This window comes from Streptopelia decaocto (genome assembly GCF_964273445.1).
Source record: "Streptopelia decaocto genome assembly, chromosome: 2".
Lineage (NCBI taxonomy): Eukaryota > Metazoa > Chordata > Aves > Columbiformes > Columbidae > Streptopelia > Streptopelia decaocto.
Window position 1 is genome coordinate 28,686,321 of NC_138655.1, and position 24,734 is coordinate 28,711,054.

Below are 24,734 nucleotides of genomic sequence, written 5' to 3' on the forward strand. Positions count from 1 at the left end.
ATTGCTGAAAACTAACACTTCTTTCTGCTGTCTATCAGAGAGCTACTGAGAGAAAATTTCCTAACATATCCATATAGTTTGCATTCATCTTCAGTGTCATTGAAACCAATTCCCAATACACTATATGTTTAGTAATTATGTTTAATATGCAACAATGCAAACAGATTAGTGACTCCTTTCCTGAGGTAAAATAACAGCATGGAAGCAAAAATATAAGTATAGATTTATTAGAGAAGTTATCTAAAATACAATATTATTTTCCTGTTTAAATTAGAGCATATATTATTTCAATGAAAAGATATTTTGTATTATTCCTATGGTAATAACAACTTTTAGAGATAATACTTAACTTAGAACATTTTTAATTAAAAAAATCCAATACTACTATTAAGACATAGTCAAGGTTGTTGATAACATGGGTAAAAATGTAAAACGGTCTCAAAAATATTTACATGTCAGTTTCTTAAAATCTAAGAACTCTAATTCTCAATATTCATTTTGCTTTACTTTCTAAAAATACATTTTTTTCCTAAAGCATATCTAGATTCTGTATTCCTGTGCTTTTCACAAAGCTTCAAGTTATTGTTAGTTATGTGTGCTATTACACCAACAGATGAGGTTTCTTAAAATGGCTTATTTCACTATTCACATCCTCTCCCAAGTAGCCAACATGCTGTTTGACATGTTATACCCAAGTGTCAGTCACAGTAATAGTCACCAAAATGCACACAGCCACCCCTCAATACCTCCCCCAACCCCACACCTTAAGAACCCTTTCCTATTTGGCCAAGAGCCTTTCACATTTAATTAGCTGGCTTTTTAGATGCAAAGTGAAAGAAACAAAGAACAAATCTGGGAAACAAGATGTTGCCAGGGCACACGCGGCAAAGGTTTGATTTGTGCTTAGCAAAAGGGGCTCCTCACAAACACAGCAACTTCTAATGGCCTTGGCGCTGAGGTTACTGGAAGGAAGCTCTGACTTCTCTGTTCTTCAAGGGCTGACATGGCCGCCAGTTGTCAACCATATGGCACACGGGCTCATTCTCAGCACTGAAGCAAAGGCCACGGAGTTTGCACATCTGTGGAAAAAGGCACAAACATCCTTAAATGCCTGCTCTTCTTTCAGCAGGACTACCGGAGGTATACACCTTGGGCCTCAGCCACAGGTCCAGCTCAAAAGTTTCACCCACACTAATGAACGGTCTCAAGATGGTATCACCGTCCAGCCATGTGTCTCTGCACTTCATACACACCATCTCCTGACACAGGCTCTCCTGCCCACAAAATATCCCAGCAAGAAGAACTAAGAAAGCACAAAGACATAGGCACACACTTTCTGAACCCCGTGCACAAAGAGCTGTTTGTCCTTGATCTGGATCTGAATTGAAAACCCTTCAGAATCCTTTGCAAGTTGTACTGGTTTGGCTCTTTAGAAAGTAGCATTTTTTGTGTCCAGTTGATACATTAAAAAAAAAAAAAAAAAAAAGACCTTACTCTTGGTCAAATTAAAGCAGACAAATTCATTCAACATATCTTGATTTTCAAATGCTGTGAGTGGGAAAACTGTTACACATCAATAGTAGCACCCTGCAAGCTTCTAGAGCTTGTTCTTGAACCAAAAATCAGTGTTTGTACAGTCTGATGTAATAAAAGCTCTTATGTCTTAAGTGGGCATCTGCAAAACTAATAAAAAGACTGTGTCAAAATAATAAGTCACCCCAAATATGATCTCACAAAGACAGCTGGAACTGCTGACAGAAATATGTATGTGGGATACAAGATTTCATGAGTCAGGCTGCAGGCCAGGCATCCCCTCATTTGAGGAGGAAAGCCCCCAGCACTGACCAGCCCAGGAGAAGACTTCACCTTCAGGACTGACCAGAATAAAGTTCAGAGCTCAACCTCTGCCAGGAACTGCTGTGTCACTACAGCAAATGACAACAGGCTCACTACACCCTGTTGTAATATCCAGCTTTTATCTATCTTTGGAAAACCAGTTCAACTTAAACCCAGTGTCAGTATTCTGCTTTGTGTTTTCTTGTTTGATCAGGTCTGGAATGAAAAGGCAAGCTGCCACACACACTGTTTTGATCCCAAATCCATTTTTGAAACGTTGACGGTAATATGGAGGGTTGGGTATGGGAGAAACAAGTGGTGTCTTTTACCACTTGTAGGTGGTTAATGTAGGTGTAGTAGGAAAAACAACTCTATTTTGGTGAATGTGCTCCTGCCCTATAATAAAACCATATTTGCAAACCTTGGACTATCAATAGCAATACCAGCAGTTTAGAACAAGTACACATGTCAACTTCCATGCTCCCTTGCAGTTCATTAATGGTAATTACCACTTTATTATTTCCAATAGTTCTTCCTTGCCATTTTTTCTATCTTTTATTACGTTAAGTCCTATTACAGCTCAGTTGCACTTTTTTCACATCAGCTGAATAAAACCCCCAGAATTATGTGTATATTGTTAGCACATCTACCATTGATAAAAGGGATTTAAGAGTTTGAAGGGTAAACTAAAGCCCTTCAGGGTTAGTTTATATTTATAGGCTCTAGATTCTATTTTTATCTCCCAAGCGCACAGATGGGAACCCGAGGATAGAATCTTGCCTCTATGCAATTTCATTAATGGATGGTGCAGAAAGCTACGGCCAGGACTGATTTAATCTGCACAATCGCCTTTCTGCTAGGAAGGCTCTGTCCTCCTCAAGCTGCTCAGCAGAATAAAGCATTTTTACAGGCAGCAGACTTCTGGAATTTGCAAGTTTTCTCTCTTCCAAACAAGGCAGTTTTGTTAGGATTGTCACAACTCTGCGTGGGACTTCCCAGTCTGTTCTGGGCTGAATAGGACTTGTAAAATGAGCTCTGTGTCCTGGAAATGCTGGAAGATCGACAAACCAACTACAGGTCTACTGTGACCGTGGATGCAGAATAGATGTTCTTCAGATGCTTGGTAAAACACAGTATTTTCAGGGCAAGTACACCCAGATAAGTGATGTGTCCATGTACAGCAAACGTGCTGATGCTCACAATACATGTCAAGCAAACGCTGCATATGCAAATGGTCCTTTCAAGGGTGCTACGGATTTCCCACATTTTTACTATATGGCAGCTCTAACCATGTTATCTGGAAAGCCTGATTAAATTTTTAAACCCCCCCAAATTTTCCCTGGACTGTGTCCACAAATGCAGGACAGCCTTAGAATTTACAGCAAGTTCTACCTCCATGCATAGAAGTGGAGTCCTACCAGAAAACCATAACCACTTCAGATATATATTTCTGACATAATATGCAGGACATACTGCCCTGCACAGCTGTGCAGTAACAGAAACAGACATTCCATGGCTCAGCAGGAGGGCTGAACCACAGAAATCAATATGACCCTGGAACACATCTGCTGGCACCATCCATTGGAGACCTACCTGCTCGGGACTGACAGTGATGGGTTCCTTCAGAACATGCCAGACGACACATTCAAGCAATGGTGGGGTGGTCAGTGAGCCAGGGTATGTCCAGTAGTCTCTGCACGCAGGAAGCAGCCCAGTGGGGTCAAAGTTTGTGAAGGAAGCTTGCTTCCCCTACAATAAAGAGAGCAGGTGGGCTAACGTCAGGGGAGAGATCACATACACACGCTGGGCTTGCAGTAATAAAAACTTCTATGGGAAACTTCATGTTTGGAGCAAGGCAGAAATTTAGTTTGGCGTGTAGTGTTGAGTGTCTCCTACAGCACCCTCAGGTTAAAGACTTTCAGTAACATACATCTTACGTCTCAAGACTTTGAAGACACTGTTTATCATTTCAAATATTGAATTTATGCTCCTTGCTCCTAGAGATACAATTTGACCCCACTTGAAGGAACAATTTTTCAGATGCCATGTACACTGAAATAGAGAACCTGGGAGATCTGTTTGAGAGTCCATTGCAGTAAATGGCAACATCCATTTCACCTCAAAGGAAGCCTGATAAAAAATAAAACTACACTGTCCTCTCTTATTTTTCCTGCCCACATTTCTCATTGGGACAGTCCTTTACCCACTATGAAGGTAGCTAATTACTCAGGAAGTACTTTTCATTTCTCATTACTCAGCTCATTAAGACCACATACACACTTCACGATGTTTAAATTACAGAAAGGCTTTTTTTTTCCTAAGAGTTATATCTCCCAATCAAATTTATCTGGACTATGTCTAGAAATAGCCAAGAGGAGAAACAAAATTTATCCCACAGACACAGAAATGAGGGGAAGTGCATTCTGCATCTGTCACCACTGACCAGAAAGGGCACCTGGCAGAATAATTTAGATTCAGACACTGAGTCCTACCCTATAGGTTTAAATGCAGTTACAAGACAGAGAAACATAGTCACAGAAATTATCACCATTCCTAGTATTCCCTGCCCTGTACCGCAACTTCATTTCAATCTCTTCTGCATTTAAGATTACAGGAGCGTTAACACTGATGGCAGGATGATTTATTTTACTTCTGTACATGTAGTAGACTGAGAAGAAGTAAATAATCCACTTTCTGGAGAAGACAACAGCACAGTTGGGATTGGTGTAAATCAATAGAGACAGCAAATATTACCTTGGTTTGAATGGAGTTCAGAGCATCCACAACTTTCTGTATTTCAGGCTTGGCATTTCCTACCTGTAATACAAACCATATGAAAAGAAAATAACCATGCACTCTCATGATATGTTTAGCTTTCTGATACAGCTGTCAAGGAAACATTTTACAGCACATTTTCCCTGCACCATTTCATTACATAACAGGAATATTACAGCAAAAGCAACTGGAATTGTCTCTGTAAAATCATGCCAGTTGACAATCAGCACAAATGGGTCAGCCAAGGACACTGGACAGAATGAAGATATTTTCATTTTCGATATGTGGATTTATTTTTGGACTTGAGTTGTTCTTTTTTTCATGGAAGTCACCCTCCTAATAAAATACAGTGAGGCCAGGACAGAGTGCAGACTGCTGGGGCACAATCACCTTCTCCAACCATCTGTGACGACAATTCCACTAAGACAAAATGCTCTGGACATTTAACGATGACAGGAAAGGGAAAATAGGTGTTATTTAGGCTGGTCCTACTGCAGATTCATACACACATAACTTTGTCAGTTACGTGCATCACCTTTCATTGGCAAGGGCTATGGCAGCGCCATCATCACGATGAAGGCAAGTGCTGCTCCAGGGTCACCACAATGATGGATGGCAGCCATACTCCATTGCTGGTGTACAATTTTTATAGAAAGTCAAGAATTTGTAGCACCAGCTGGCTTGCTATAGGTTTATGCGGTATAACGTAATGCTGCCTTACTCTATATTTTAGGCCCTTAGGTCCTCCTGCAACACAATGAACATCCTGGACTCATCCAAATAATACAAAAGTTTAACTAACCTTCATGAAGATGCCCACCACAGCCAAACCATCAGGATGCTTCACAGCTTCAGCAAATTTACCATATTTTACATTCCAGTGAACAATATGGAGCTAGGAGCAAGAAAATAATAAGCACTATGAAGATGATATTCCATCCATAAGATCTTACAAATGAGGATGCAGGGAAGTAATTTATTAAACATTAAGAGCAGATGTTGTTTTACTGCTGAGATTTAAAAACTTTTGTGTACAGTTAAGAATTTGTTGAATCATTCATCTACTTTCAAGTCTTATTTATGCAAAGAGTTTTCTGTCATGCATTTTATTTTGCTTCTCACTCTTATTCCCAGATGAGTTTTAAATGCAAACTGTGGCTGTATCATTCTGCTTTTAGTCTGGTGAAGCTCCTGTTATCTTCACCCTGAGTTTTTCCTGCATGTAGACTGCAGGATTTTACTGCTATGAATCCTGGAGTTCTTATCAACACTGAAAGACACAATTGTCCAGTGTTAAGGAGAAGAGGCATTAACTACAGATCTGACCTGCATTCTAGAGAGTTTTAAAAAAACATTCCATCCTTTTCTGGAAACCCTTTTAAAAAAATATTAAATAAATCTCCAGGTCACATTAGCCAGGATGTTGCTTTAATTAGAAATAACTCAGAAATAAAAAATGAAGTTCATCTGGCTGTTTCCTTATATCTGCAAGTCAAGTCAAGCAAGCAATCATGGATCTATGAAGAGATGTCAGGCAATGGAAAGTTTCTCATAACACAAAGGCTACTTTATCTCATGATAAAGCACCAGAGCAAATGAATTTGTGGGGCCATTTCTTTTATCTGTCAATGCAAATGACAGATTTGTTCAGTCAACGTGCATTTATGAAAGGGTTAAAAAAAAGTCTGTCACAGCATCCAGAGGTAGATTTCCAAACCGGGGACAAAGAAATGGATGCAAGGCAATGAAGTCACTTAATTTCTGTAATGAGACTATAATACAGTCTTAAGTGGCCCAAGGGACATCTGGAGTCCTGAGAATATCACAGGTAGTGCCTGCAAGGTCTCACTTTGCTCTCTGCCCTCTTCACAGCTCCCCTTGCTTCTTTGCTACCAAAAGATTAAAGGGTCTGACCCCAAATTATCCTATTTTTTATCTAAATGTCTCTGATGTTAAAAATTGAAGCCAGGAAAGTGGATGTGCCTGTACAAAGGTGCTGTGATTCTATTTCTTCATCGTTCTCATGAGTCATCGAGAAAGCAGGGAAAAACACAGGGATAATAGATGTGGATTTTTCCACTTCTGTAGTTTCTTTGATATGAAGTAGCTGAAAACAAACAAACAAACAAAAACACCACAATACAAAAGTCCTCCAATTCTAACCTCTGCTGCTGCAGGGAATAGGTCCTGGGGTGGCACTGTACCAAAATGTTATGTGGTAACCCCCATAATGTCTTGCCCTATGAAGATGTGTAGAGACGTTGCTATCATAGTGGGTTTTTTTTGTTGTTGTTTTTGTTGTGCTTTGTTTTTAAATAAATATATATTCATTATACAGAAAAGACTGAAGGTAAAGCACAACCTACCTCTGCATCATACTTCACACCATCCACGGTGTGCTCAGACCCTTGGCCCTCGCAGGATCCCCAGTGAATGTGAAACTGCACCAGCCTGTAGACCCCATCCAGCGCTCCTCCTTGCAGCACTGCAAAGCAAAGAGCCTCCATTAGCATCTCCCATAACCTCTGCTGTGGAGTCTCACTTCAAACAAGAACATCCACCTCAAGTCTTCCAAATGAGTTACAGTTCATTGCTCTGCATGCGGCCATGCTGCTCCAGATCATCCTCAATGGTACATTGCTGCAATATGCCAAAATCAGTAATAAATGTGTAAAAAACATAAGTGACTTTAGAATGTCTCATCAGCAATTTAACAGGCATGCTAATATCACAGGTGATGAGGACAGAGCTAAGGATGTAACTTTTCTGTCACCAAATAAAAAAGGCCAACAGGCTTTGTAAGACCCCCAATACAGTTACTCCATCAAAGTGCACCTGAAGGACAAATCATCTTTCACTTACTAATGTACTCCGTCCCTTCATTTTAGACTCTTTATCCATTTAGGCCTTAATCCTGCAAATCCTGTGGTGGATTGGACTGAGTGAAATGCTTTTGGTTCCAAATTAAAGCAAAACACCTGTTAGCTGCAGCAAGTCCAAGTGCCCAGGCACAGGGCAAGGCACTGCAGAGATGTGAATTCACATCGCTTGTCCCTCCCATCCTTCACTCCTCAAGAATGAGTTTAAAAATAATGATGGTGAGAATGACAATACCCACAGAGGCAGATTTTTAAAAATATGGATTGGAAATGAGGTGTTTACTTATGCCCTCCACCGTCTGACATTACTGCTGCCATGGGACTCCTGTAAGCGGAGTGCCCAGCCGCACTTTCAATTATACCAGAGCAAGTTCCCCTGAGCTCCTTCACTCTGCTTATTAGTTTTAACCTTGCACTTAAACTGTGACCAACCACCATTACGATATGCAGGATCAAGCCCTATTACCGCAAAATGCTCACAGCACAATGTCTCCGCCAGTGCAGCATAAAGCACAGAACAATAACAAATAGTTCTAGTAAATAGAGCTATTTATCTTAGTTACTAGAGCAAGGTTTCACACTGGTCTGTGTGTTTTGTTTTTGTTTTTTGGTTTTCTGTTGCTAAACATCTTAAATTCAAAATTAATTCTTTAAGATGTTAATATTTAAAAATAAAAATACTTTAAAATGTAATTTGAAGTTATATCTTAGAGTTCAAAACACATAAATACATATATACAATAAAGTGACAGAAGAGTGTTGACATCAGATATAACATATATGGAAGTGTGCTCTGTGTATGTGCCACAAACAAAATGGTTCTGTGGAGTAAAGATGCTTTCCTCTCAGTCTGCAATTAGTCTAGACACTATCACAATACGTGCACATGTGAAAATATACGTCAAATGCAGACAGGAAGAGGTCACTGTCTGTTCAGGCTTGGAAAATTCTGTTTTTGTGCAAGCACGGACAACAACAGCCATGGATACTTGGCAATAAGGTGAGAAGGATTTGACTAAGAAAACCAGAATACATGACAATTAAATAAGATATATATGAAATACATTCATTTTCACTGGTGTGTCTTACACATGCAAAATTTGGGTTCAGTGGAAAAATTTAATTTGCCTGGGGCTCCTTCTTTGGTAAATATATTTAGAAGCCTCCCAACATGTATTTCTCTTTGAAAAATGTGAATATATGTTCCAGTGCAGTCTTTGTAATTTCCGATACTGTAGCCAGCACTGAACAGCCAAGAGACCAAGACTTGCCCTACCTACTGCCAAGCTATGTGACACAAAGAAGAATGGCTACTTAAAGTAATTAAATAGGAACATATCTTATTCTACTTTTATGTTTCTTATTCTACTTTTGTGTGCTAGTTGCCAAGAAGCATAATTGTTTCAAGCACAGGACTACGAATCAGAATAGTTTTTCTCAGAACGACGACTGTGAATGTGCATTAGTCCCTTTTGAAAATGAGTTTGCTATGTCTTTACAGATGCAAAATCATTTAATCCACACAATATTGTGATTAATTTAAAAATAATGTAATGGAGTTGCAGTGTTTCAGTTCCTCCGACTAATCGACTTGCTGCTCATCACAGGTACAAATGGACTGAGGCTCCACCATTCCCCAACCTCAGAAAGCATTAGCACGGCACAGGTTAGTCTGCCATTATTAATCAATGGAAAGCATGCTTAAAAGCAGAACCATGCAATCTTCTTTAATCCAGTTGCAGTGTTATTTCTCTACACAGTTTGCTACAGTCTCATAAAACTCAAAAGATACACAAAAAAAATCTCTTTGCAGTTTTCGCTTACTTTTCTCATTCTGCGGTTCTCAAATCCAGCACTAGCTTATTTTGACTCATAGCAGAGCATTCAAAGAAAGTAATAATTAGATTAGTGTAAATGAATACAAATTCAGCAGGCTTAATTACAGAACAGCCCTTCTTGTTCTAGCCTACATTAAGCAGTTATTTTTTTAATAGTTCTCAGCCCTTCCAAAGAAGTAAGATTTAAAATTAAACTTAAAAGGCAAAGTAGAAATGTTAGAGCTTCATTTTTTTTTTTCCTAGCACAAGCTTTTTAAACCATGAATAAACAGTAACAGCTTTTGCAAAGTAGAAGTTCATCAAGAATCAGAGCAACTTCCTACCGGGAACTTCCCCATCCTTGTCCCATGAGACACAAGCACAGATTCAGGCCACACTGATGACACACGTCCAGCCTTTCCATCCCCATTTTTTGAAGGATGGGAAAATTCTGATCTACATTTGAGCACCTCATCATTAGCTCACTTCCTTTTTGAAATCAGTATTCATGCACACCATCCTGGAAACAACTACATAGCTGTGCTCCCATTTGTGATATAACACAGCTTCAGATGCAAGGTGAAGACAGCACAAGCCAACCTGGAAACCACATTATTTTCTTACAGTTTCATCCTTCTCAACACAATCTACGTCAGTAACCTGGTCTCCATAGATGTGTAACAGCCCAAGATGACAACTTAAAAACAAAACTTTTTTTTCTATTTTACAGATACTTGAAAAGCTACAGTGAGATGAATTCGGAGCTACTTAGATTAGAAATAGTAACTATTTTCAAACTTCTACCCTTTACTGAAGAAGTTACACTAGTAACACCCAGTAATTACATTGCACCGTATATTAAATGATCTCATATCTTCTAAATTAGGTAAAAATAAATATTACCAGAGCTCATTTGGAAAGTCAAGCAATCACATGAACTGTGTGGGGTTTCTTGAATAAACAAGGTGAACTAGATTTGTCTCCATTACATTTTTTTAGGATACTTGGAACCACAGAGAAATGAAAGGCCAATCTGCTGCATCTGGGCCGGCTGTTTACTGAGGCCACACAACTTCACAGTTCTGTGTAAAGGCAAGTCACTGGGTAGTTACCTTTCCCACGTAGAACAGAACAGCTTCGTAAAAAATACTGTGGCCCACTTCATACCTTTTATCAGGGAGCAACAGAATCCACATGTGTAAACTTTCACAGCAAAACCATGGAATTACTGTTATTTAGTTAGGTCCTGTGGGATGTTCTCTCTCTATGGAGCACATGACTAATAAATGTCATCAAGGCAATAAACCTGTCAACGAAGTAATCAAAATGGCTGAACTACAAAGTAGTTTCATGAGGCAGAATGAAATCCTGTCATACAAATTAGCATAGTAAGAAAAAATACTACTCTATCGCTCTGAGAAAATGCAGAATGAGAAAATGTTCTTCAAATGGAAACCACTGACAGCAAAAGCTCCTTCCAGAAGCTGAAACAACGGGTCCACTACAGCACGATGGATGGCCTGACCTCAAAACTTCAGAAATTTAGTTCTAATTGAAGTACCACCAAACAAACACCTAGCAGCAGGACATTTCAAGCATCTACCTTTGAGGACAGCTGGCTTGCACACACATTGCTTTGGCAAAAAGCCATGATTTTTGTATTGGCCTACAGTAGATACGCACATGTATATGACGTTGTAGGTATGTGTGTAGATAAATATATAAACAGTATATACATAAATGTTAATGTTGTGTAAGCTTTTATGTACACACAGATATCTGAATGATAGCAAGCAGGCCTTGAGGAGACAAAGTAGACGAAGCATTACTTGAGGAAAAAAAAAGCCTTGAGCACCATGCACTATTAATGGCACGAAAAAGGCTCTTATGAGGATGCTCAGGGATTAGCCTTGTGTTCTTATGCAAGAATGGGCTTCCCAGTCTCACAGACTGAGGAGTTCAGTTAGGGTGAGCTGCCACTTCTGTGAAACGTAGAGCACAGAGCATCACATTTTATGAAATGTTTCCTTCTTTATGTTATCTCTATCAGACATTCCTCCTAGGACATTGTATCAAGACAAGCAGGAGAGCAAGGCAGCACACAAGCACTGAACTGTAGGGATCATACTTGTAGAAGACATCTGTAACTGGCTTCACCGGAAGGAAAAAAAACGTAATTGATATCTCATATGAAAAAAAATACCACAACCTACTCTGACCTTGCCAGAGGGTTAGCCTGATAAGGCAACAGGGATGTTCCACAGAGATAGGCCAGAATGAAACATCTGCCAAAATGCAGCAGGTCTGCAGACGTGTGCAGTGGCAGTGGGTCAGTGGTTCTGATTCACCCCAGTTGAACTATTTCATCCAGACTGGGTAACAGCCAGAGAGACTCTGACCTGCTTAAGGAGACGAAGCTATTTAGGTTATCGACTTTCCTCCTGCTCCCTGGGACCAGTGCAATTTATCTCTCATGTAGTCTCTTAAATGGAGATTGTCTGTGAGTTGGAAGGCTGATCAGGGACACAGGACAGCACCTTTAGTCCTCATGTTTCACCCTGCATGAGCTGACAACGACTTTTTAAGAGCTGAGTTGGAACATTAAGATTCTCTTAAAAGTAATTAACAGCTTAATTACTACAGTAATAACTGCTTACAGTACTGAAAATTGTGTATTGGACATGGTGCTCAGACTATGCTGAGATCTAATGAAGGATGAACAAACTCAAGGTGTGAGTATTGCCTCTAAGTACTCAGCAGTCGCTCAGACTGGAAAGAGTAGTCCTGGTGGCATCTGACACCCAGCTTCACTGCATCTTAAAAATAAGCTTTTCCAAGTGGCCCTAGCTAGTAACAGCTGACTTGTTTCTCCTGATTTGCACTAAAAGCACCTCTAGAGAAGGAATTTGGAAGAAGAGGAGGACCCTGCCATGGTTCTTAAAATGCACAATCCATGTCAAATTTCTGCTCGGAAGTTGCATGTTAAAAAAAATAAAAAGCTGATGTAAGTGAAGTGCACTTTTGGGCTCTGCAAAGAAAAGGTCTGAAACATGCAGGACTGACCTCCAGCCCCCTCATCTTCCTTCCCCGTTCCTGGAAGCACTAGAGCGACACTCCACTCACCTGCTCTCATAGGCTTTGCAGCTTCTGGTGATCCCGGTTCACTAGAGAAATGACTTGATGATCACACACCCTCTGTGACCTCTGACTTTCTAGTCAGCCGGCGCACAAAGGTACTTGTGACACGTGGACACGTGTCTGATTGCAGTCCCCATAAGCCATAAGCAATCAGTTCCCTGATTTACGATTCTGAAGAGGCAACACATTGCTTAGGCTATACTGCATTGTGGACCTTTGATCCTTGACTGTATACTGATAACATGTAATATTATTCTGGCATAGGTAATATTACACCTTCAGAGCTGGGAAACCTAAGAATAGCCCAGTAGCAGTGACTGGATTAAAAGTTGTGCCTTAAGGACAGCAGACCTGCGTTTCTTCCTCAGTTTACCTGCTGAAGCAGAACTGTAGGAAAATAGCAAGTGGCACAACTTTCAGAGTAACTCACTGCCAACCAAGCAATGCTACTGCAATGAATAACATATAAGAAAATAAATTGGTTTGTTTACAGCGAGTCATAATTCAAGACAATTGAAGCTTCCTCATTAATATGTATACACAATTATAGGAAAAATTGTGTAATATATTTGATTATAACTACTGAAAGTCTCCCAAGGGGTGCTAGTTACAAGGTCAACATAGTTACATTTCCTTGGGTCTCCTCATAATTTTAAAGTTCTACTATGACTGAATATCTGCAGAAGTGTCAGTATTAAAATCCAAGACCAAGTCCCAAGTAAACGTATCTCTAGCTCAGCAGCAGCAAAGAAAAATGAAATAACTAAGAGACTTGTCCACCAGCAGAAATTACCAGCACATTCAGTAATGCCTCTAGAGCCTTACCCCACAGCGGCAATCTACTTCTATCAGATTCCACAGCTAAAATGCTACATTTTAACATTCTCGTTATGGAATACTTTAATTGCTGATTGACTTCCTCCTTTTATAAGTTCATCATACTCATGATTAGAAAACACAAAATAAAACGCCTACCGCTGTGAGAATTTCCTATTTCAGTTTCAGGTTTCAGGTGAATTCTGAAAAGTTTTCTGCGAAACTTAACATAGAGAACACATTTTAAGTATGTTACAAATTCTTCTTTTGGGGTCTGGAGGCTTTTTTGAGCAAAGTCACTTCCTGTGGTTTTACAGCTCTGAGAAGTCCCTGCTTATTTCTGTCTTCCAAAGTGGGTGAAACGATACACATGGCCTTACAGCAGCCTATAAAGTGTTTAATATGATAAAATAAGTACCCTTAATGAGACATTCTTTTGCTATTAAGCTCTTAAAATAAGGTGCATTATTATAACTTAATGATTATCAGCACCATTTGCTTCACTCATATGTGCAAGGACAGATCCTGGCATACAAGACTGAATGAACTTGTAGTTTCATTCCTAGTGACACTTTTATAATATAAATGTTTTTATTTAAATTGTAAAAATTTTCAAGATTAATGTCTACAAATACTTGAACTTTCACCATTATTAAAAGACAGTGGACATGCGAACTAAGAAAGCAACTGAAAGAACTGAATTAGAAGAGAAACAAAGCAGCAACTGGAAGAGGAAGTTCACTATTCAGTTTCTACAAAGAAGTCAAGAAAATATACCAAAAACTGCAAGGACACAAGATAAAAGAAACCTTTTCTAAGAGAAAATATGGGAATTTCAGGAAGAACATTTTACATCAAAATTTTGATTATTCTGATATCTACTTGTTGTTACTTGTGACCAACAGTATTCACATAACTTATTTGTTGAATCAAAGAAATAAGTAGCAACTACTTTCAAAGAGTTTTATCCGAACATGAATTTTAGCTTTCTTACCTATTTTTACCATACTATCACTACCTGTATTTTTTTATTGCAAGAAATCATTTTGCATACCTTAAAAAGCAAGAATCAAACAGACATTAATACCTAGAATGGCTGTTCAATTTATTTCAGTGTCATTAGTTATGAGCCTGAAGATTCTTAATTAATGGATCTACTTCTTTGCTTGTGAATAATCTTAAAGACATGAGTAATAACACACAATGATCTTATTACTTCATGTTGCGCCTACTACCACAGATAATTCATTACTGCATGTGGGACAGCTCATAGGAACACGCACTGCAGCCTGTGGGAAGTATTTACAGGATTTTGTTCCATTGTCTTCTGTAAAACATATCAGCACATCACCTATCTCCTATAGTTTCTCCTTGTGAATGCTGCACAGTCTAACCAAGAATTTGGTGCACTCATTATAGTCAGGAGTGAATCAAGCAGAGTCAAGTCAAAGACATCTCTATTTTGTGTAAGGAAAGTAGGTTACCTAGTTAACTGCATACAAATGAAGCCATTCGTGTGCTGCCAGGTAGCTTCTATGCACTGTAGTTTTTAATAGGAAGCATGATACTGAAGGATCCACACTTACCTGGCTTCATAGATATCTGTTTAATGTTTTTTTTCTGAAGAATAATCAGTTTCTGATTATAGAGCTACTCGCATCTCCTACCCTCCCACTCTGAAGCTGTGTCACTGCCTGTCAGAGGATCCCTGTCACAGATGTTCCGGTTCTGCGCCGAGTTCTCAAAAATCATTCTTCCTACAGACATTTCTTTAAATTATTATTCCTGCCATTTTTCCCCCCCAAGTTACCAAATCCAGGCTACTTTTCAGTCTTTCCAAACTTACGCACACACAGAAGGAAAACATAATAGTTTTGTTATACTGTGAGGACTTGAACCTGTTTCCTTTGGGCTCAGTGAGAGACTCCTATGTATCTGGTGAAAACATAATCCCTTCTTTTGTACTCTGAATAATTTACCTTATTGCCTATGACACTTAATGCCTATGCGTTCAGCTCCTCAGTGCTCTAGAAAAACTAAGCAGTCAGAATACTTTTTTCCTTTTATAACAATAAAAATATTAATGTGGATGTTCAGTATCAATTATACCTATGTGCATTTACATGACTGTGAACACTTAGAGATGACCACTTAGTATTGTTCAGTATAAAGACTGTAATTAAAATGCAAAGTCAATTTCTTAGTACAACACTGAATGTCTGTCATACTGTTACATTACATTATCTGCAAAACCCCCACATTTTTAGTAGGAATGGATGATGATTTGTTTTCAGCACCATTCTCTAAATGACATTGCCAACAAAACGCTTAGGAAAAACAGGGCACTTGCTCAAGCAAGTTAAATCAGGCAGCGTCTGGAGAAGACAGTGACTTACAATGGGATTGGTTTTCCTGTCTAAATTAAAAATAGAGGCACAGTCATTGTTGTAAGGTGATGATTTCTGCAAATCCAGACAGATAAAAAACTACAGCTACAAATCTACAAAACCATTGTTGCAACTGTGGCTTGGATTCCATCTCTTCATTCCTTTCAGAAAGGATTAGTAAAAGGTTTGCAGAACTCAGTGCCTCATTTCACCATACAGTACGATGAACGCTGTGGAACAACTACCTGCTAGCAGACTTTGTAGGAATGTACCAGATGTATCATCTTTATCGAGAAAGCCCAGAGTCCAGAAATGTCAGAAAGAACACTTTTCTAAATTACAGAACAAAGAGGTATTTTCTGATCATTCCTCTGTTTCTGTACTAACCTGGGAGCATACTGGCTTCAGAAATAAGAAATAATATTTTGATAACCAAAGAAACTATTTCCAAACTATTTCTACTCCAAGTTGTTAACTGCAATCCCTTGTTATTCTAAGACCAATGTCTTCCTATCATGTATTTTGCCTCTTCTTTCAATAATTTGGTCCGTAGCTTAAGCTAATATATGCCTAAAAGTGTTCTTGTCAAATAACCTTTTTTTTTTTTCCCCACAGCTGAGCACTTATCCAAATGCTTCTGACTAAAACAAAAATAAAGCAATTTACTCAAGTTCAGAGCAGGGCAGCTCAAAACTGCCCAGATAGGCTTAGTTTTCTTTTCATGGGAGCTCAGTTTTCTTCTCATCTAAAGGAGCCATGGGGGATGCTGAACCCTAAGGGCTAAATCCTGACCTTACTGAAGCCAAAACACTGTGTTATTCTTTTGTCTTTAAAAACACCTATGCCCCCAGTAGAGACTTCAGTAATGGAGTTAGTAGCAGTTTCTCCCATCTCCATCCTTGCACCCGCAGACAAGGTCTCTCACCTGACTTGTCAGAAGAATCATCGAACTCCACGTTGAAGGAGTGCCCGTTGTTGACGATGGTTCTGGCCGTGCTGGCATCGTAGCTGAAGCTGAGAGGCTTCAGAGAGGAGTCGTACTTGGCGGACTTGCTGCTAATATCAATGGGGGACTGGCGCTCTCCATTGGCGATGGGGAAGTGTTCGTGCCAGTGAGCGGGTCCTGCAAGAGAGTGTAAAGCAGCTCGGTGGGAAATGACACGAAGCTTGGGGTATAGAAATGTTAACCCTGACTCTAGAAACCGGGATGTTTTAACACCAGTCTCAGCCCTCAATAAATGTACCATCTATGCGGGCTGCCGGGACTGGCAACACAGGCGGGGGAAATCCCACCTGGGGACCCAGGCAGGGACCCGGCAGTCTCTGAGCCTCGGAGGCTGGGGTTTTATCGGGGAGTCCTTCTAGAGGCCACCCCGTCTTGGTGGAGCAGCGCCCCGTCCTCCCCTCTTCCTTGCGCTGAAGTAAAGGAATGTCGGTAGGAACGCAGAAGATGCTCCAGGCAAGTCGTGCGGCGCGCCTGGCTCGCTGCGAGGGCGCAGGTGGCATCTCAAGGTTAAGAGAAAAAAAATAAAAAAAATAAAAGCGCCACCGAGCTCATTCCCGCTCCGGGCAAGGGCTCGGTGCGACGCGCAGCGGGCACGTCCCGGGCACCCGCCGGCACATGTTCCGCACGGCGCCGGCCGGAGCCCCGCACCCACCGGCACTCACCGTCCTGGCTGCCGTAACCCCAGTGGTGGGACATGGTGCGCGGCTCGCCGGTGTCCGCTGAGGCTGTCGCAGCGCGGTGGCCCCAGCGCGCTCTCAGGGGCTTTTATAGGCTCCCGCCAACTCCATGCCCTTCTCCGCGGCCGGAGAAAGGGGTGGAGAACGCGGGTGGGGGCGGAGGGAGACTCCGCTGGGGGCGGAGAGAGCGGCCGCTATAACCCGCGATCCGCCGCGGCCGCGGAGCTGCGGCTGGCCCGGCCGGCAGCGCCCCCGGGAGCCGGGCGGCGCGGTTGGGGCGGCCGTGCGCCCCTCCCTCCGTGCCCCCGCCTCCATTGCGCACCTGCGGGCGTCCGGCCGTTCCGCGGGGCGCTGTGACCTTGGGAGGCGCTGGCGGGCCGGGGGCAGCGCGGCGGGAGCCGGTGCGGCGCGGGCGGCGGCGGCTACACGCGTCCGTGCGCGGGTGTGGGTGTTCGCGTACGTGCGTGTGCAGGGCCCGGCCCGCGCTCCCCTGCTGCTCCCTGCCGGGGCTGCGGGGAACCGCGCGGCTGCCGTGGTAGCCGTTCCGCGGGGGGCGTTCGGGGGCTGCGCCTGCACCCTGCCGCGCCACCAGGGTGCTTGTGAGCCGGGTTTGGGAAGGGATTAACAAGGATTTGGGGGCGGGGATCAACGCAGCCGGGGGAAGCTCTGGTGACGCGTCGGAAGAGTAACGACTTCATTGCTTATTGGGATTTTTTTTTTCCCAATCACTTTCGGGAAAGGCAGGAGGTTCAGCTGTGCTTATATTCCTTCTTAACATCTAGACAATACTGTGAGAGCGGTTAAAGCACCACTCCCGAGGACGGACTTGCAAGAGTAAAATTGAGCAATACATATTTTAGATGTTTTACTGTTGCTCAACACTCCGGTGTTTGATCACAGCACAGGAAGGCTCGGACCTCGACAACCCCTGGCAGAGGCTGAACCCAGCCCAGGGTCCCCGCGCAGCACTGGGGCTGCAGAAACAACTCCTGTGTAACTGGATTTACAGTGATCCTTTTTAGATGCTTTTGTGTCCTCTTCTTCTGAGCAATTTCTAGTATAGCAGTGACACTCTATTAATTCACCCCAATTTTTTTTATGGAGTTGGTTTATTCAAACATGCTTTTAATTTTATTGTGTTGCAAATCAACCACAGGGGTCTCAATTCTGTTGTCTGCGAGATCATCGTACATCTAGAGTAACACCACCAGTACGACTCCCTCATTTACATTCAGCATTGTAAAATGTATGTTTTTTTTATTTAAGCCGGGGGGGGGATGTGTGCAAAGTCTATTAATACAATGTGGTTGCTGTTGCCCATGGCAAAAAGAACAAGCTGGGAAATTACCTACGAAAATTAAAGGCATTTTTCAGACCCTTTTGAATATAAGCACAAAGTATTTGAAGTTTATTACTGATTAATAGTGTGTTCTCTCACGTTTGCATGCCTCTACTAAAGATGGTTTAGCAACCACAAAATGGAAATGTGAAAGTAAACTGTACACCCAGAAGCTATTGGTAAGTGACTGTAGCATACATGATGTAGAACAGCAATGGGAAATGCTTGTGTCACAGAGGCACCCCCAAAGTCAATTTAGGCAGGCCACAAGCTCCAGAGTTTCTAACCGAAACTGTTCAGTAAAAAACCTACGAACTGCCTTTATCCAGAATTATTCAGCAGACAACATTGTAAAACACAGATTCAGATACCAGTTAGGAATTACTACACAACCAACTGAAATTCAAGGGGATCAGATCCCAAAGCTGTAGCGTGCTGGTTCAAAATGTCCATCTTCCCACTCTGTGTCAAAGTGGGGACTCTCAAAGGTACCCAGATCACTTACCAGTTTGACAAGCTGTCTCAGTCCCCAGGGAATGTTTCTTAGATGGTCAGTCTAAGGATATGACACTCAAACAACAAACCCCTTACTCCAAAGAAGACCAACTCAATGAGAGGATTTTCTGGCCAGCTCCATTTATACCCCAGTTGAATCCGAGCTCTAGTCATTTATGGTAGTGATCCAGAAACTTCTCTCAACCAAGGCATCTCACTGGTCAAAGGACCTGTCTGTCGACCAAGGGGTGTGTGCATGACCATAGTGGTCCTTCAGCCAAGAGGTTTCTCTTGCTCTCTGGGGGGGTACGTGTAGCATGTGCACCTGCCACAACACGATAGAAATTTATTAGCAATTACTTGTTTGCTGCTTATGGATACTTTTGTTCTATCACTTTTAAATCTGCCAGTTGTACAGATTTATCTGTATCCATATAGGTAAGAATCCTTTAAGAATAAATCAGAAAACATACCGTTATTTCTGTACATTTCAGAAGACTTCCTTCCATTTAATCATACTATGGAAAAATCAATTCAGCCTGATCCTGCTGCACTTTCATATGTCAAGTTTCCACTGATTTCAAAGAGGGTACCACATAAAGGACAAGTACAGAATTAACCATGACACAATGTTTAGCAGGGTAGGGTTTGTAAGAGATCTATTTAGGGTTCTTACCAGAGAAATGAAGTCAGTCAGCAGCACCATCGAGGGACTGGGATTTTAATTACATTAATCTTCATTTTTGTTGTATTTTTTTTCTATCAGTAGGTATGTGGTACATGCTAAGCACATACAGGCATACATCCACAAATAGAAGGTCCATTGTTCTCAAAATCAAATACCAATTTCCATTGATCATTCAGCAGTTAGTATTTGCAGGCTTGAGTGAATGCCAAGAAGCTGAGAGCCTGGCATTGATTTGGGCTCGCTGATTCCAGCCTCCTTCTTTTCTGTCTCCTGCCTGCATCAGACTCCTCTGATCTGTGATGGCTGTTTTATGGCAGAATGCAAAGCCTCAAGGAAAGCCATAAGATAGCCTTGAGAAGAAGTTAGATACTGGAAACAGTAGAGTCCAGATGATACTACACACTGGAGAGCTGCTTAGCAGTGACAAGCAAGGCATGTAAGCGACAGCAAAAGGACATAATACACGTCAGCACAGCACCTGCACTAGCTCAAGCATCTCATGTAAATCCACACTATGCTCCATAAATCTGCCCCTCTCTGCCCCAGTTCTGCTGAAATCCATGGAATGACGCATACCAGTGAGGCCTGCTTGCACGTACAGAATGTGTAGGAGCAGTTCCTAAAGCAAATGTTCACAAAGCCTGTGGTGACAGAAGCATTATAAATACATTTTAGGCAATACAAATAGAGGGAACAGCTTAGATAATTACTGTAGCCGTTTGATTACTCATGACTCTGACATTAACATTTTGAGTAGAAGAGATGCCAGTGTAATCTTGTCTCTCATTTCTGTCATTACTGGTGCCACATACTGTGTGGGTTTTTAGAAACTAATAAAAACAGGTAGCTTTCTTCATCTCTCTTCTATTTTTTTGTGTTAGATCACCCCTCGATAGGGTAAACAAAGAGGTGTTTCTAGATTTGATGGTACTTTTAAATCACATTAGTAAATACAAATAGAAGCAGCGTCAATAGTTTCAGTAAGTGCAAACCATTCACTCAGCTCCCTCACACGGTTTATGGTGCTCACTCCTGGGCAAAGCACAGTGCGAGGCCCGTACATCCTTTGTGCCCCGCTTGAATCCTGCCTTGAAAGCTTATGTCTCACAACACATTTGTTGACCCTGTGCACAGGAAAAAAAACATCCTGTTTGTGTACGTTTTATGAAACTTCCTGGAATATATTTTTGTGATAATCATTATTATTTTTGTGAAGCACCACAAATGTCAGTACAGATAGAACCGTATCAAAGGTTTTTCCTCCTTAGTAGTCAACTGCCAACCAGTAGGAGTGTTCTGGCTGCAGGATTTATGACAAGTCAAACATGCATCAACCTGCAAGACGATTTCAGCAGAACTGTATACAATGATCATGCTGTAAATCCACCTTTTAATTTTCATAGCAATTGTCAACTCTATTTGCAGTCATTTTTTGCATCTTTGTCCGTGTTTCTCTTCAATGCCGAGCAAGATCCAGAAGAACCCTGCATCATTCTGATTCATTCTAGCTGTTCTGTGAATATTAAACACCATTATGAAAGTAAAATAATTTTTGGTCCTTCAGTGAGGTCAGGTTAGAGCCCTTTCTTCTACTACAAAAATGATGCTTTACTACTAATTTCTAATGAGAGAATAATGCAAATATCAACAGTGCAAGCTTTATGACATATTAACGCAGTAACGCAGAAACTAATTGTAAGGGAGGATATAGGTAGAGACAATATAAATACCTAAGTCAAAGTGTCATTAGATTATTACCTCTGTACAGAATCCCAAAGCTGTGAACTTTTCAATTGACATCTGGACCAAAAAATTACATCTTGTTAGAATATACAGCATTTTTATTGTACTGGTACACTGACTAAGTATTGGTCCCAATGAAAATGAACAGACTGTCTTCTCCTCTGGTCAAATATAGTTCAACTAGAACATGGATGCTCATAGTTAAACTCACTAAATATTCCAGCTGTAGGAACTCTACGGTGAGCACAGTGTGAGTTAGAATTCTCAAAAGACAACAGAAAGTTCTCAAGGAGACTTTTGTATCTTTCCAACAACAAAGGAAAAGGTGGTAAATCAGTTTATGAAACTGAACCAAGAGGAGAGAAACAGAAACAAAAAGGAAGGAGTACCTAAGAATAAATGCTGAGAGAGCTGTCAGAAAAGGATCTAACCTCCCCTCTAAATACAGCTGAAAGAAATATTAGAAAATACATTTTGTGAGAAAGTTTAGTGTTTACTTTGTTATCAACTATTATCACACAAATGTTCATATACTTGAGTAATTTTATGTATGTAATTCCATTGTGCTCTCTGTTTAGTTTATTTGTGCCATCTGCCCTGCTAAATGTAAGTCAACTATATCACCTGCATTAAAAAAACAGACAAACAAACGAAAAAATCCCTTTCACCTTAATTGCTGGTAAAAATGTAAGATATAGGAAGAGATGAGATTTTAACTTCTGTGACAACTTATTTTTATTTCAAATTTAAAACAACACAATGTGAAGTATTCTATTTTTGTTATTAGAGACCATGGCATACTCTGCTTTTGTTTGCCAAATGTGTAAATTGAAGACATTGAACACAGTATTCAATCAGATAAACTAGTAATGGGCAGTCTAAGATTTAATTTATATAAGAGTCTATTCTAAGCTCTTAATTTGAACAAAGGAATATTGCTTCTCAGGGTAAGAGAGAATGGTGACATGCTCCTCTATTACTCTTAGAAAGAACTTTCTACCCCACTTAAAAATATTGTCATGAAAATGTTCATGGATTGGGAAGAATAGATCTGGGTGGGCAAAGGGACTGGACTGGTGTGTGCAGAGCAGTGACCAAAGAGAGGCTGCCCAGGAGCTCTGTGAGGAGTTGGGATGGAGAGCTTGCAGAAATGGCTTGTGCTTGCACAGAGATGGATGGTGGCTGAACACCAATGACTGCACTGTGCCAAACTGCCCAGTGTCATGTCATAGAATCATAGAATTGTTTTGGTTGGAAAAGACCTTTAAGATCGAGTCCAACCATTAACTCAACACTGCCAAGTCCACCTCTAAACCATGTCCCTAAGAACCTCATCTATGCGTCTTTTAAACACCTCCAGGGATGGTGACTCAACCACATCCCTGGGCAGCCCATTCCAATGCCTGACAACTCTTTCACAAGGTAATAAATACTCTATTGATTTTGTTTGTTTCTGTTGCCAAAGCTGCACACGCAAATGAGCAGAAAATTTCAGACCAAAACCTACTAATAACAACAGACCTTCACCTAGCTTTGTCCAAAAGCCATTCACGTGAATCTGTGATTTCTGCCATAGATGGGTGTAAACAAGAATGATGGATATGCACCCCAGACTTCAAACCAAAGCCTATAGCTGAGGCCTCTAGTTTCAGTGGAAAACTGCAAATTGAACTGGCAATCCTAGCAGCTCTGTCAATCTGTCACTGAATTGGATGTGGTTTCAAAGTAGTAATGAAACCTGCCAAGGCTGGCAAATACTTAATAAATCAATGAAATAGCCACACGATACATACCTCTTTTTTATTTCCTGGGAAAATAACTAAGCTTTGTTTTGAAAAAATGTTTGTTGGTTTGTTTAAATTTCTGTCTAGGAGCAACTTCCAGTAAAATACTGAGAAATCTATTTTGCTATATATTTCTATGTCAAACTGCCACTAAGTGACAGCTTTTGCATTCCTAATAAATTATCTGATGATAGGCTAAATTTTTTACTAAGGACCTTCAGGTTTTTTGAGTGTTAATATAGGTCTAGATTATATAGGAACTAAACCTCAAGCTTATGTCTCAGAACTAATCTTTCTGTCCCTATACTATTGCCTGCTCCCTCATTCTCTTCTGCCTGGGTAAAAAGTTAACATTAGTATCGTTCTTGTGTCAGCATTGTATTAGGTGCCATACTCAGGGATAAGGAAACAACCCAGTGACTTCAAAAAGAATGCTTTGGAACTTTTCCTGTTCTTATATTTATGTACTGATTTCTGGACTTTAAAGGCTACACAAACCATCAGGAAGTACCCACCTCATCATAGGCTGGTTTTGGTTATGTTTCCTCTCATCCACTTCATCTTCCTTTCATTCCAGAAATGTATGAGACATACACACACACAGACATAACTATTCAGATTGTTGCATGATTCCAGTGTTGGGCTTTTTTAAATTCTGTTTTAGGGAGGGGGGAGCTACACTGCATTCAGCGGTGATGAACAGTGACTTCGCTCATGAAAAATTAAAATAAACTTACCTGCTTCATTTTTAGTTCTCCTTTTTTTTTGGTAAGATACTTCAATATCTGGCAATGGAAAAATTGGTATTTGAAAATCTGGCAGTAAAATCTTGTTGATTTAAAAATAAATTTTATCCACTGAAATTGAAAAAGGAAAACTCATTATGGGTACAGCTTTGTATTTACTCAGCCAAGGTTTAGGCCTAAATTGGTGGTTTTGAATAGCTTAGTGCAATAGCTGCTATCCATCTCACAAAGGTCACATCAGTTCAACCTTTTGACTGGCATGTGGAATCAGAGCAAACTGTAAGACTAGGCTTATAGGTCTAGTTAAACTGTTTTCAGCATAGACTGGGAAAAAGTAAAGCAAAGGTGCTTTCACATCAGTTTTCTGAATTTTGACCCATGGGGCTGCTGATGGCTTCCTCACCCATTGACACAAAGTACCAGGATGACTAATTCAGGTATGATATCTCTCAAACAATTTAAGTTGGAAATAATACTTCATCTCCTACTCAGGTCAGAGCATGACCCTAGAATGTTCTCTGCAAGTTGGAGGCTGAGGTGATGTGAAAAGGAAAAGCATTTCAGAGCTGGCTGAACCAGCTTTCAGTCATTTTTCTAACATCCGTCAG

General features: G+C 40.7%; 2 protein-coding genes across 2 annotated transcripts in view; both read right to left on the reverse strand.

Moving 5' to 3' along the window:
- LOC309437038 (carbonic anhydrase 3-like) overlaps nucleotides 1-24,734 on the reverse strand; it is a 143,485-nt gene that overhangs the window by 55,234 nt on the left and 63,517 nt on the right. The window lies entirely within an intron of this gene.
- LOC309437037 (carbonic anhydrase 2) lies at nucleotides 212-17,509 on the reverse strand. Its single transcript, XM_082046895.1, has 7 exons — nucleotides 17,317-17,509; nucleotides 16,574-16,771; nucleotides 6,978-7,096; nucleotides 5,414-5,506; nucleotides 4,591-4,653; nucleotides 3,430-3,585; nucleotides 212-1,079 (listed from the first exon to the last, which is right to left on the reverse strand). The coding sequence occupies exons 1-7, from the start codon at nucleotides 17,348-17,350 to the stop codon at nucleotides 960-962; spliced, it is 783 nt and encodes a 260-aa protein (XP_081903021.1). The 5' UTR covers nucleotides 17,351-17,509; the 3' UTR covers nucleotides 212-959.